This window comes from Hippocampus guttulatus, chromosome 14 (genome assembly GCF_054856545.1).
Source record: "Hippocampus guttulatus isolate MCC_2025c chromosome 14, RoL_Hgut_1.0, whole genome shotgun sequence".
NCBI classification, from domain to species: domain Eukaryota; kingdom Metazoa; phylum Chordata; class Actinopteri; order Syngnathiformes; family Syngnathidae; genus Hippocampus; species Hippocampus guttulatus.
Window position 1 is genome coordinate 3,721,100 of NC_141274.1, and position 14,738 is coordinate 3,735,837.

Here is a 14,738-nt window from a genome sequence, read left to right on the forward strand (position 1 = left end):
GATGTCGGAATTACGTTTCGCATGACGCAGTGCATCGACAGATATAGAATCACAGTAATGATCACAGATGAGTGGATTGGCGTTTTTTACGTATTCGTTTAAAATACGTAAGTGTTCATTTACTTATTTTACATGACATAAAAATAAATCCATACTGTATTGTCAAAACATTTTCACAGCAGTAAAGTCTGTTCTTTTTTTCAGAGCAAAGTTGTATTGTAACGTGTACAGGTACATTTACATGCACTACTGAAGGAAAATTAGGATTATTGGGATTTCGAATGAAATTGAGGAATAACCTAAAGTGTACTATCTCCTTTGCAGGTGAACTTTTGTTTTTGACAATGAAGTTTACCTGCTAAATATTTTAGGTTCATCCTAAAATTTCACCGAAAAATCCCAATAATCCGAATGTTTTGTGAGCAGTACAAATTTACAAATGATAGACATGAACTTGTAGTATTTTCTTTTCTTTTCTTTATTACCCAAGTAAAACAGGAATTACATTATATTGATTTTTCACATATTTACTTTCAAAATCTTTGGATGGGAAATGTACGTTAAATGTTTGCATATTCTCTGTGTATTTAAAGACAGACAGCCATTAAAAACATCATGTTCAATATGCTCAAAGATAAGGCAAATAAAATAGAAGCAATTTAAATTAGCCGTTCTTACACGAGGCCTGAACTGGGAGTCAACATTGATGATTAAGTCTGAAGATGACACAATGAAATATAAATGAAAGAAATATCAGGGGCTTTGTGTGCAGGTCAAACATCTCCATCAGAGTGCGGGAATGTTAAAGACTACATGCCGAATTCAATGGTAGGCGTTTACATGAAGTAATAGCATGGTTTTACAATAATACACTGCATCATGACGCTTTTGACATGGAGAAGCATCACAATAAAGCAACTGACTTCATGCGGCACCGGAGTTATTCATGAACAGTAACACTTGTTTTTGTACACGAGACACACAGGGTAAACAATAGATGAGGAGAAACAGTGATGACATATCACCTAACCGCTTTAGGATGACATCAATAAACAAACAAGCACAGACACATATCCATATGCCTAGAGAAATATTTGAAACATAGCTCTTTATCTACACTTTTTACACTTAAATATCTCAATATTGCTTATTAGAAAAATGATTCAACGTAGAATCGACAGGGTCAAAATAAAAGTAGTCACAGCGGGTACATACATATGCAGGATCAGTTTTTGTTGTTTTTGTTTTTTTTCTGGTACACATTCATCACTTTTGATGTCCACCAGTTAACCAAGACCTCCGTATAAGATCAAAACCAAGTTAGCAAGCAGCATTACAGTAGATAGAGTATCACTTTTGAAATAACAACCTCCTTTTCCCAAGATATGGCACAACCCTTGTTAATCTTAAGGCTCAAGTGGACAACCAACAGAAAGTGTCAAAAAAAAGTCGTTCGTCAATCACACGCAGCTAAGGATTTCTTTTTTGTTTCTTTTTTTCATTTCACGTGCCCCACAGTGTTGTGATATTTTTTGTATTTTCAGGACCATAAGGCGCGCTTAAAAGTAACTGACACTGCGCCTTATAATACGGTGCGTCGTATGGTCGTGAAAATACAGTTTGTTGTCTCAGCCAAAGAACTGCAGGTGATCGATTGCCAGTCTCCACTCCTTGTCCTTACAGGCCTTTCAAATGAGTGGCAAACGCTTCGTATTTTTAAAAATATATCAGCTTTAATGTTAATTACGTTTCAGTTTTAGCAGGGATGTAAAAATTAGTGTGTGTATGTGTGTTTCAATAATCTCTAAATTAATATCATTCTATCAGAAAGTAACCCTCCCTATAATACACATTTTGTACATTTTCCACTTTAGGATTGTGGTCATAATATATAATCTACAAAAGTAGGGAGGTTTGGCTGTATGGACTCGCTATTGTGTTTCCAGGACTCCTTTAGGGCCCAAAAGTGTTTCAAGTAACAAACTAAATATTTTGCATACACTCTGCAGGTCTCTTTCCACTGATGGGTGTTGTAAAGTTTAAAATACATGAAATTGATTTATTTGTCTTCAGAGTCAAAAAACACAGATTCACCGTTTGTGCGCTTGGACTGGTCCGCTAATTATCGGCCAAATATTTCCCTGTGAAGTAAAAAGCGTTTTTAGGAAAAGTAGAATGATTCAAACTGATTTGAAAAGAAACCCATGTGTCTAATGCATACTGACCTGCAGCAAACCTCTTCTTAATTAGGGATAGCCTGTAGCCTGTCCCGAGCAGCTGAATATCACAACCGGACATCGTGCTGCCCTCACTGGTGAAGTGAACTGCCAGCTGGGAGGGTTTGCAGAGACCCTCAGTCATCTGGAAGCGGCCCAGGAGAGCCCCTACTCCTACAGGACACAAATGCAGCCAAAGCAGATTTCATCACAAATGATTGTTGTGAATGAAACGCATGGGAATAGAATAGATTTGAGAGCATTGAAAGGATTTCAAAGGTAACTTGCCTCCATTTTCAGACCTATTCGAAAGGCTGGGAATCTTCCACTGTATCATCTGTTGCTCTGGATTCCTTCAAAATTAAAAATAAAACAGTATTTATATATGAATATTAATAATCTAATATTAATAATCTTTTCTAGCAATGCCAGATTCTTTTAGCAGTAAGCTTGAAGGTCACAATGCTAAGTGCTGTTCCAAATCATCTTTCTCCACTGAAATGAATGGAAATGCCATTAATCCGTTCCAGCCTCCGATGGGGGGGGGGGGGGGGGTTGTTTTGTTTTGGGGGGTTCTTAGGTGGAAAAATGGCACTCTATAGTATTTTACTTCATAAAAACATACAGTAATGACATAATTAAAAATAATGTTTGTCACACTTTCCCCTTCAATGTACATTGTACTGCTCATTTTGGTGTGCGTATCTTGTGAGTCTCTACTTTGTTGGGTTTTATAGAACAACAAACCCACACAAAGCTACATAATAAGTTGTGAATAAATATTACTAACGTAGAAAGCCCTTACCAGGTGGCAGGTGGGACCATAGCCTGGAGTTTAGCTACGCCTCCATCGGCCGGAACCAGAAAGTGGAGATTGTGAAGGGGAGCTGGGGTTGCCATGGCCTCTGTGTTGTATTTGTAGTCTATCCTTAGGTCTGTGTTGCCGGCATCGCCACGCCAACTTACAGCTAGATTGAGAGGAGTGGACTGGATTCCATCTGCTGACACCTGGAACACACAAAGTTAAGGATCTTGATGGATGGATGGACGGATGGATGGAGTAATTAAAGGTCAAACACATGGCTGGATAGATGGATACCTGATATTTGATCATATCCACATTGTAGTATGTTGCCTGGGGCTTCTGCTCAGCCACTTTCTTAAGATGACTCATCAAGTTTTGCATATTCACCCAGAACTCCTTGGTGTCTACACTGTCTGTTGGGGAATCACTAACAGGATCAGAAGAAGAGACACGCTTCAGTGATTTGATTTTTAAAATATGAAATCAAAATGTTTCCTTTGCTGCGTACTCCTACCAGCACAGCAGCTGTGGATTGGGGAGGACCTGCTCCAGTCGGGTGTAGTTGCTGATGCTAAAGATGAGGACAGGTTGAGTCGGATGGCTGGCAAAGTGCCTCGTGATGCCTGCCGGGAAGGAGAGCACCAGTTCCCCGGTGATCTTCACTACACACCTGAAAGAGGAGGAAAGAAAGAGGCCGGTCAGAGATCGAAACAGTAAAACATTCACTTCAAAAACTGGTTGTAGAAATCATATTTATTGTGTGCATTGCAATATAATATAAGGGTGATGAGTAAATATCGGTCATGGCATGTTCTACATAAGCCAAAATGTGGGCCTACTTGCTGGGGTCCGCGCCTTTGAAATAGGCATTAACAGTTTCTGTGAAGGCAGCTGCCACTGGCAGAGTGTCCTGGGGTCCCATGGTAAGTGGGCTGGGCCCTCTTGAACATCCTAAATGGGTCAAACACAGTTACACATAAATACCTACATACCAGCTCCATCAGAGCAAATCGTCACCATCAGGTTATACAGGAGCCTATCAGCAGGCTTTTAAGGCAAAACAGTTCCAAACAAAGGAACATGAGCAGGACGTGGGATGGGATGAGCAATGAGGATGATTATTTTAAACTGAAAAGTGGACAGAACCTCGCCGCCATTTTAACCAAATAGTACGGTTCAATTGCATTGCGAGGCAGAAGCGTGTCGCAAGGAGCCGATTGCATGCACACAGAAACAGTCTGACTCGACTCACCCTCTAAAGCTAAATAAAATCTGCCATGGTCAAACCAGATCAGAGGCTGTCTGGTCTCTAAGCGAGTGGACACAGGAGGAAAGACCAAAGGAGAGAGACATGGCGATGTGATCCAACGACACAATGATGAGCAAGATGGATACACACGCAGCCAGAGTGTACCTGCGTTGGATAGATTGAGGTCCCTCCCTAAAGTGGGCGTGGACGCCGCACTATGTGACGTTATGGAGGAGATGGAGGAAGCGCTTTCGGCCCGGGCCAGTGGCGCAAAAGGCGGAGGACTTGCAGAGACTGGAGGACTGAAGGGCGGAGTCTGGATGCAAAACATAGCTTGATTATGGCAAATAGCCGCCATGAACACACAACATGTGAATTTGAGTGTCACAAATGGTTGTGCTATTGCTCGTCTATAGCATTTCTCTCTCTCCGTCAGATGTAAACATGGTCGCCTTGTGTGTAACATCGCCAATAAAAATAAATGACTGAATAATGCCAACGTATTTTCACAGGCTCACTGCAAGACTTTTGGGAAGGAAAATGCAAGGTCAAAGGTCAAACCTGGGCGCAACACATACCAGGTCTGGGATTGGCTTTCCGGGGGGCAACTTTGGCCGCGAGGACGGCCGTGGGGGAGGAGGAGGAGGGACCGGACTGCCTCGAGACTGCGGCGTGGCGGAGCGGGCTGGTGAAGACGGGCCTGAGGGACAAACCAGTGTCTGAGGTTAGCACGGCCTTTATATCAACGCAGGGACAGATTTATGTTCAACTGACATCAACTGACTTTTCTTGCTTGCTGAACGACTACAATGATAAGGTCACAGAGGTTCTTGTATAAGCAAACCCATGTTTTGGGGAATGGTATTTCAGCCATCTTTTCACTAGACTTTGTTGATTGCAGCACTAGATGGCAGTAAAAGTTAAAAACAAACAAACAAAAAAAACTATAGTACTTTTCAGAAAACCCCCAAAATGTTATCCATCCATTCTCTGAACCACTTTATCCTCACAAGGGTCGCGGGGTGTGCTGGGGCCTATCCCAGCTGTCTTCGGGCAGTAGGAGGGTGACACCCTGAACCAGTTGCCAGCCAATTTTAGGGCATACAGAGACGAACAACCATCTGCACTCACGCTCACACCCAGGGCCAATTTTTTGAGTGTTCAATCAGCCTGCCATGCATGTTTTTGGAATGTGGGAAGAAACCAGAGTACCCGGAGAAAACCCACGCAGGCCCGGGGAGATTATGCAAACTCCACACAGGAAGGCCGGAGCTGGAATCGAACCCGGTACCTCTGCACTGTGAGGTCAACGTGCTAACCACTCGGCCACCGGGCCACCCCCAAAATGTTATTTATTTATTCAACTGTTTATTTATTTAACAGCACATATTCCATTGTCCTACTGGTTGCCCTTTCTCAGATGTACACAATACTTTTGAGGGCATGTCACACGACAAGTAAATATGTAAAGAGCTCAATACTCACAGCTACCTGAGTAAGGCCCAGGGGAAGACATAATAGATCGGTATGTGGTCGGAGGAAGAGGAGGTGGAGTTCCACGGAAGCTCGGTGTTAGCTCTCTGGGTGAACCAGTGAAGTCTGGGATGTCATCTCTCAGGTGCACTCCCTCTGGTGTCCTTTTCCCCCCTGCTATCCCCAAAACCAGGGGCGATACAACTCCTGCTCGAGGGGACCTTCTCTCCGCTGGCAGAGGAGGCACTGGACTTATTGATACTGGAGAGGGTGTGTAATGTGCAAACTGCAGCACCTCCTCATCAATCGCCTCCTCATCAAGGCAGACTGCTGGTGAACTTGTGGGAGAGAAGTAAGGAGGCAGGGGAGGGGCCGGTTCATCTGGAGGAGGAGGTCCCAACATGATGGAAGGGCATGAGTCCAGTGGCGTAAAAGGAGGCGACGACTCAGGAGAGAACACCGTAGGTGAAGGCGGGGGCTCATCGGGAGGTGGTCCAGGCGAGAGGCACGGGCTGGAGGGTGTGGACGAGGGCGTGTCAGGGGCAGGAGAATCCGGCGGAGGGGGCGGAGCGGGCTCATCCGGGGGTGGAGGTCTGTCGTTTGTGAAAGTAACCCATCTGGTGGACGCCGTGTCCGCAGCGGTGCGCGGGCTACCCACGGGTCCAAACACGTCATCGAGGTCAGGGGCTGCGGAGCCTCGGTAGGAAGAGGGGGACAGGACGCTCAGGTAGATGGGGGCAGAACTGCGACTTGCTCTGCCATTGGGTAAATCAACTGCAAAAAAATAATAAATAATAATAATAATGATGAACTCGGGCAACTGTATTCACATTCAATCCACAATGCACTTGGTGGGCTATTTACCAGCAGATTGTGAAGGATAGCCTTGACGCTGCGATATCATGTTTTTGGGAGGGAGTGGGGGAGGAGCTGCAACGACGATTGGACACAGGTCTTAACATTTCAGCAATTCCGAAGATCTATTCAGAAACATACCTCCTGTTGGGAAACTTCTGCTCAAAGGCGACTCGGACCTTGGCCTTAATCCTCCCCAGACATCAGCAGGAACCACTGCAGAAATGATGACCAATATTGCCTCTGGCATAGCTTTATATGGATTCGTGTGATGATACCATACCATCATATCTGCCATACTGGCTCTCTGAGGCCAGTCCAAAGAAGGCAGGGATGTTCTGTGGTAGTCTGCCACTGCAAAGGGAATGCAGTAAAATCTGATTCTATTGAAGTGATTGATTTTTTTTCATGTTCGTACAAACGAAGGTGGATCATGTTTCAAAGTTCGACCTGCTGAGGTGTACACACAATGTAGACCCTGTAGAAAGCCTTTGTGGGCTCTGGCATTCAATATATTCAGGATGGTTAGTAAATAAGAGACAATAATGAAAGACCTTGGGGTGTCGGGGGCAGGACTCGGCGTGTGGGTAGAGCGTCTCGGCCGAGCAATCTCTTCACCTAGAAGAAACGTAAACCGGCAGATGAATGGCTGCTTTGTATAGCTGTCATCAGAAAGCAAACACATTCAGATGCACTTACATGACAGGTGCCTCTTTATGAGTCCCTGCAAAAGGATAAAATAAATCACACCAAGAAAAATGGTAACATCGCCATCCTAAATCCTTTTTTTTTTCCCAAGATGGAAAATCGTATGTTGCCATTTATTTGAAATATAAGCCAAAATGTGGCGCTTTGCCTCATTCCATCGAAATTTGTCGGGTCGGTGAGTGGGCCTGAACTGAAAGTGTTTTGAGTGTCATGAAAAGTGCTTTAAATGAAGTCAACATCACCTCCTTAACATATTTTCAAGCTACCTCCAATTGTCATCACTTTTCTGAGCGTGTTCTCAGACTGTCTGTTTGTCAGTCTTTGTGTACTGCAGAGGAGATGAGAACTTTCGGGGTTGTCGGAAGGCCATGCCACAAACTCACCGGGCTGCGTCTCTGAGACCGGCAAAAAGGAAGAGAGAACAGACCTGGGTCAGAAAGTGAGTGACAAATCAGTCAAATTCACATCAACTAAAAACTGCACACAGCGTTCCTCTTTACTTGCGATACAAGGCTCTTATAATGCAGTGTGAGCCATAACACACAAGAGATTAATGACAAGGACGGCATGATCATGTCGGTTTCAATGAGACTGCCTCAGTCCTAAGGAAGACTTGTGTGTTATGTTTGTGTGCATTATTTGACGGCCGTGTCAGTAAAGCTGCACGGTATATTCAGCCACAGGCATTACTCATGCAAAATTGGGTGCAGCTAAAAGGTCATTTGTGGCAAGCATCATTCAAACTGTTTTGTAATTTAAAAATAAAGAAATCAATAAATAGATTTTTTTTAAAAATACAAATGGCTTACCGGACTTCTCTTCTACAGGAAGACAGTATTTCAGTGAAAAAAATGACATGAATGTAAAATAGAATGAGATAAACAACAAGAGAAATCCGAAAGATCTTTTTTTTTCTTTTTTAAAGAAAATAAGAGCTTTGTTCATGAGTTTTCTCACCAGAGACGGAGAGAGCGCCAAACCTCCCACTGAGGCTTTTAGCTCATCCAGTGACGGAGGGATGCACTTGGCACTCTCAGCGGCCAGTGGTTTGATCTTGATTTGGAATTTTTTCTTGCTTTCTTCATCGTCCTCTGAATCGCTGGAGGAGAAAAACTGCTTTCCCGTGGAAGCTGGTAAACATTTGTCAAGGACAGAGGAAAAAGGGTGCTTTTGAAATGAAAGAACGTGAGATGTTAGGCTTAGTACGGAAAGAAGAGAGATGTTTACCTGGTTACTGTCATGATTCGGTTTAGGGACCAACAGGTGGCACTGTAGTGCTCCCCCGGCAGCTGCACACCTGTTGGTCATAACTAATTAGGGCTTTAAAAGGACTCCCAGCCCGAACACTCAGTGACGGGTCATTGTTGCTTCTTGCTACTGTCATGTGTGTTGCTGTTTGCTCTTAGTTTCTGTCATGTTTAGTTCATTGTTATGTTTTAGCTTTAATCGTGGTTTTTGTTTGATACTTTGGACTTTGTTTGTTTTGGATGTAGTTTTCTTTGTTTTAAATACAATTCTTCAAATACACCCTGCTCCTCCCTCCTGCCTGCTTTTTGGGGTCCACCACCACCTCGCAACGTGACAGTTACTTACGGTTTTGTTTCAGGTGCAGTGGTTGTGAAGGCTCTATATATAAATAAAGCTGTATAGTATTGTAATGTATTTCTTTTAGCGTAGCTCCGTCTAGTGGATGCATAGCGCAATCGCAGCCACTACTGTAGCTTCTATTTAGTGCGCCCTATCTATGAAAACAGTTTTAAAATAGGCCATTCATTGACGGTTCGCCTTATAATCCGAAGCGCCTTATAGTGCAGAAAATACGGTTTATAAAGATGGATTGTATTGTACAAAAAGGATATCATCGCCTTCATCACCAGGACGTTGGCTAAAGCCCTCTTCATCCACATCAGGCGATGCCTGAAATGACGGGGAGAAAAATGATAAATTATTCAAAGTTTCTTTTCACTATTCTCACAGGAATTCTGCAGGGGAAATTGTGTTGCAGTAGTCCAACAGACACTGACACAAGAGGTGATTTTTTAAAAGAAATCTGCCTTTAAAATTAGAATGTTTGATAACTCTTTGTGAAAACAGTCTCACTGACATGGCTAGCTCCTGCTCTGCGCACTGAAAAGTGAAAAAGAGGCATCAGCAAGACAAGAGGAAGCAGTGAACACTCACATATCTGTCCCAGTCAAATTCGCCATAGAAACCATTGGGTGCTCCATTTGTCTTTTTCTGTACAAATTGACAATAAGGAAGCTCAACGTCATCAAAGTGTCACAAAGTATTAAAAACAAGAAATGACAAATATTTATCAAAGGAAAGCGTATGATATTCTGACAGTTAAATTTATTCTGACATTAGGGAAAAATATGTATTTGAACTAGGTTCAGTAAATAAATTGAAGTGAATTGCAAAGTTCTTGTGAGAACAGCCACTTTTGCGCATAATTATAGCTTGCCATCCTAGACAGTCCCACAGTATCCAAAAATTCCAACATATATATATACACACGTTTCCTTTCTTTCCACTTCCGGTTCCTTCTTTGTCAGGTGAGCTCCTGTTTGAAATTACAAGAGACACATAAATAGTATGACTTGAGCATCCACATGAGTGTAGCCGTATTGTTTTTCAGTTGAGTGCTTTTGAGCAATGCAAAGCAAATTTAGTACACGGTAAAAACAAAAATATCAGTAAATGTATTTATTTCATCTAAAATAAATAAAAAATAAACATAAAAAATCTGGATTTAGTCTTCTGCTATCCGCTAACAGTGAACAATTCCTAAGTACCACCAAAGGTTTTCATGGACCATTCAATGTCAAGCAAAGTGAATATTAGATCCCGAAGATGTAAATATAATCAAATGTAATGTAATTGTGACAGTTAAAAATGTGACCACTGCATTCTAATCGGTACATTTTAGAGTACTTTTGTGCCAGGTGGGCAGCAGTTCCTGGAATATTATGTTGAACAAGAAAGACACAGACTGAGATCATATTACTTCATATTACTATATATATCAACCAAATAATACTTTTTTTTTGTTTTGTATTGCCTCACATATCTCCGAGTTATCTTTACAAAAGCAAAGTTAGGATTGAGATAAACTCATTCACTCCCAAAGACGATTTTAAACGTCTTTTCAGACTTGGTCCAGAATTGGCTGGTACTGAATGAGTTAAACCGGACTAAAGGTAGTCTATTCACAGTACAGACAGTACAGCCCGTGATCTGAAAGGACAGTTTGGTCAAAATGAAGACAATTTCAATACAAATTGGAACCCATCGGGATGCTTTTGGATTGGTGCGAAGAGCACTTTACATCACTCAATTTGTGCTTTTGTCCACTTGCATATTGGGAATACTCTATGTGAGAACATTGGAAGCATGCCCTCTGAGATACATTGTCATTTTGTACAGGCATGCATTTCTCGTTACATTTAGCTTGTGGTCAGTATTTTTGGCAAAGGTCAGTCCAGCACATTCAAGGTAACTTACGTCGCCTCTGTATCCTTGTCTTTTTTGCGTAAACCCAAGGCTTTCCTGGTTCGTTTTTTCAGTCCTAGAGCACACACAATGAAAGAAAGGGAGCTCGGCATCATGAAGGTTTTAGCATTAGCACAGGGGTGTCAAACTCATTTCACATTGTGGGCCACATACAGCCTCGGTAGATGTCAAGTGGGCCGGACCATAAAAAATTATACCATACTCTGTTATCAATAACCAAAATAATATGTCTTTCCTTTGTTTTGGTCTAATGAAGCACATGAACACCAGGAAAATGTTGAAATGTAATGAACATATCTTTTACAAAACATTTCATGATGTTTTCATTGCAACTGATCCCACTGACTGTACAAAGGCACAAAATCTTAACAAGTAATTGGTATTGAAAAATATAGTAATGCACTTTTAAGATTAAACGGAATTTATAAACCATTTACACGAGCATATAACATCTAAATGTACGTTAATCCCTGCCTACACCTTACAAACTAAGGAGAGTGCTATAATATGTGTAAAGAATAAAGTATTCACATGTCCTTGATAGCGTCTGCTGTGTTGGGTCTGTCTCAGTGACAGACTGAGGCTGCTGTTGTCTTCTTCTCTGATCAAAACAATGTTGTCTTTTCCTCTGATCAAAACAGTGTGTCCCCTAGCGGATATTCCATGAATTGCACCTTATTAAAACTATTCATTCCGTGTCTTTTATGCATTTTTTCACTTTTGAATTATCCTGCGGGCCTGATCAAACCTTCTTACGGGCCGGTTCCGGCCCGCGGGCCGTATGTTTAACACCACTGCATTAGCACTCGTAGTATCTTGACATTAAAATTTAACAAGCAAAAGTGCAGTAACTTCAAGAAGAAGGTTTGTGTAAATACACTAGAAATGCAGTCAGCCAGAGTCATATAACACGTGAATATCCCCAAGCTCGGCAAGTACATGTAACACCACGGGAGACTAACTGTAGGTCTTTGCTAATTTTAGCTGCCATCATTTGCACGTTAGCACTGACGTAGGAGCACCTGTCATTGAGGTTGACGTATATGATTTAGGCATGCCCTAGTTTATCATTGAACTGACTTCGTCCTTAAGTATGTGAGATAACTGTTAGCACAATAGTGATGCACGAGGTGCAAGATACTGTTCACCTTCCAGCCATCGTCAATACACATACAGCACATAGCCATGTGCAGACATGTACAATTCCAATGATAATCAATCCCTGCACGACAGGACACCAGCAAGACAACATTGCATCAGGGTACCATCTTTTTTGTTGTTGTTGTTGTTGTTTTTAACCACACCTCACTCGCCTTTGGATTCATTGGACATACTGAATCTTGCCGATGCACAACAAACCCGTCACCACGCTTATTAATGCACAGTCCAAGTGTCCCGAGTCGTCCGCACTGCATGACAGACCACGTCAATGAATTCAGTCCTTAATAGCCCAGCAGGACATAAGAGGGCAAGAGGAGAACGCAAGGGGTAAAAGACAGGGAGTGTACAAATTACCTTGCATCATGATTCCAGATTTTCATCCTATACTGCCGCTGATGTGTGGATGGACTCAAGTGGAAATGATTCCAGCTGGTTAAAGGATGCATGGGCAGGGCATGGCTTATTGTGCATGGTTCCAGAGCTAAGCACGGATGTTGACACCCTCCTCCCCGAGAGGCCCAACTCCCATGTACGGGGGGTGACAGCAGCTGTAGAGGACAGCAAGGGGAGACTAAGCAAAAGCAAGGGAGCCGTAGGAATATTTGGCAAAATCCAGGAATAAGGGGTCCTATCAGTGCATGCTAAGTCCCGAACGCCCTGGCAGCACCAACGCATGCCATCTCTTTGAGGAGAGATGCTGACGAAAGGAAAAGGAGGAACACTGAGCGGTAAGGAGAGCGAGGAAGATTGAGGCGGAGGCGGGAGGGGAATGGGTGGGTTGCTGATGTCACAGCTGCATTAAACCAATCCCCGCATCCGTGGTCACATGGCTGCTGCCGTCCCTGATGCCTTTGGCTTCCATCTAACAGAAGCATCAGCCAAGTGCATGCAAATTGCACATGGAGGTTACACATGTATTTAAGAAACTATTACCTGTTACTATTTTTTTATTTCCCACAGAATTGTGTGCATTGTGTTTCCAAACAGAAGTCTCAGCTGTTGTTTTACTTTCTAGGGCATCCATACAGTTTTACAGAAATGTGCGGAGTTAAAATCAACACATTTCATACTGGACGAAATGCATGACCACAAAAGAATCCAGGCCCAATAAACAGCAAATGCATCACATGACGTAAAGTGATTGTTATAGACACATAATTAAATCATGATTGCAGTATTTTCCAATAAGTAATACCTTAAAGTACACTAAATTGATTTGTTCCAGGCTTAAACAGTCACCAGCTCAAAAAGATTTACTTTGCAAGGTGATCAATTTTATTTGTATACCAATAGAAGTCAACCACTGGAGATTAAAAACAAAAAAATAGTAAACCAACTCACCATTTTACGATGCCTGAAGCATCACAAGCATGGAATTAATAACAGTTTGCTTACAAACTTCTCTGGTCAGTTCTGTGCTATTCATTAGCTATATAAGCTTCTAGCTAGATGCTATTCATGTTAGCGTGTTACGTTGTTTGATGGTTGAGGCAAATTATTCCAGACACTTTTGGAGGAACTCCAAATGATACAATTTTTGGGGGGCTTGACTTTGGGGTTTCCACCGAATAAGATACTACAGTATATATTAATTTTGTGTTGTTGGTTTCTCTGAAGTCACTGATGGTGTAGTGATACTCACCTGAGTTGTGTGCGGGCAGCACACGGTGACGGTGTGGAAGTGGGTGCGAATGGTTGTTTGTCACTGCATGTGCCCTGCGACTGACTGGCGTCTAGTTCAGGGGGTAATCAGCCTTCCGCCCAAAGTCAGCTGGGATAGACTCCAGCAACCCCCGCGACCCTGTTCAGGATAAGCGGTATTGAAAATGGATGGATTGATAGATGGATGATTTCTGTGATGATATGATTTTCATATTTGCACTGAGACAGAAAAGAAGAGCCGGTGCTATAAAAATACATCGCTACGATAGATGATTTTCAAATGTTGCTTTAGAGAGGGGCAGAAATGGCTTTTTTTTCATATCAGAAAAGAAGTCTTTGGTGAGAATATACGGGTGAAGTCGTCATGTTGACTTTTAAGATATATAAGGTCATTTATTAATGCTTGGAGCTGTTGTTACCTTGAATGCCGCGTTAACTGTTAATGAGCTTACCTAACTTGCAGTCACAGAACGAAGACTCGTCCCGTGTGCTTCTCTTAACAAGCTCCTTACATAAGATGCCAGGACAGGGTCAAAAGTCATGCCAGCACGGATTTAGCCAAGGAGAGTAGAATAAAATGAGCTCCAGTAGCAAAGAGCTTCGGGATAGCGGTCAACTCTTGGTGCAGTTTGATGTGGCACTTACAAAGGACAAGAGCTAGTTACGATTGTGTGCGACTCACAGGCAAGTCCAAGCTGCAAACAGTGAATCAATCTCCAATCGCCCATGTGAATGTATTGCAATATCAAAAATAATGTGAATTGCAGTGCTGTGAAATCGTATTTGGCCCATTCCTGATTTCTGTATTCTTTGCATATTTATCAATTTTATATTTTAAATCATATTTGTATTTGATGAACTGAAATCTTTGTGTGTGATAAATATGCAAAGAACACAGAAATCAAGAATTGGGCAAGTACTGTACTTTTTCACGGCACTGCATCGGTATTGAATGAAAGCGTATTTAATTCCGTCTAGCTGTATAGTCTTACGTGAGGAGCTCAGCAGCCCCCTTCCTGATGGCATGAGAACTAGATTACTATGTCCACTATGGGCGGCCCGGTGCTCCAGTGGTTGGCGTGTCAACCTCACAGTG

The 14,738-nt window shown here is 42.4% G+C and overlaps 1 protein-coding gene across 2 annotated transcripts; it reads right to left on the reverse strand.

Annotated features, from left to right (window-relative positions):
• Nucleotides 1-460: 460 nt before the first annotated feature.
• On the reverse strand, nt 461-12,687 carry LOC147194493 (SH3-containing GRB2-like protein 3-interacting protein 1). Of its 2 annotated transcripts, XM_086129720.1 has the most exons (23): nt 12,335-12,687; nt 10,811-10,874; nt 9,824-9,869; nt 9,488-9,544; nt 9,166-9,223; nt 8,264-8,439; nt 8,116-8,127; nt 7,690-7,701; nt 7,298-7,322; nt 7,153-7,216; nt 6,882-6,952; nt 6,740-6,814; nt 6,608-6,673; nt 5,762-6,517; nt 4,849-4,970; nt 4,436-4,586; nt 3,861-3,972; nt 3,536-3,691; nt 3,316-3,448; nt 3,022-3,224; nt 2,505-2,569; nt 2,226-2,390; nt 461-2,141 (listed from the first exon to the last, which is right to left on the reverse strand). In XM_086129720.1, the coding sequence occupies exons 1-23, from the start codon at nt 12,342-12,344 to the stop codon at nt 2,119-2,121; spliced, it is 2,622 nt and encodes an 873-aa protein (XP_085985846.1). In that variant the 5' UTR covers nt 12,345-12,687; the 3' UTR covers nt 461-2,118. The 2 variants fall into 2 exon arrangements, with proteins under 2 accessions (XP_085985846.1, XP_085985845.1); XM_086129719.1 differs by having other exon boundaries at nt 5,756-6,517; nt 7,690-7,733; nt 8,116-8,439.
• Nucleotides 12,688-14,738: the final 2,051 nt, after the last annotated feature.

Bases quoted from the DNA above. Each gene is read 5' to 3' on its own strand.
- LOC147194493 (XM_086129719.1), bottom strand. The intron at 4,971-5,755 runs GTGAGTATTGAG...TTTGTCCCTCAG, and splicing joins TGGGCCTTACTCAGGTAGCT to GCCCGTCTTCACCAGCCCGC. The intron at 3,449-3,535 runs GTAGGAGTACGC...TGATCCTGTTAG, and splicing joins AATCCACAGCTGCTGTGCTG to TGATTCCCCAACAGACAGTG.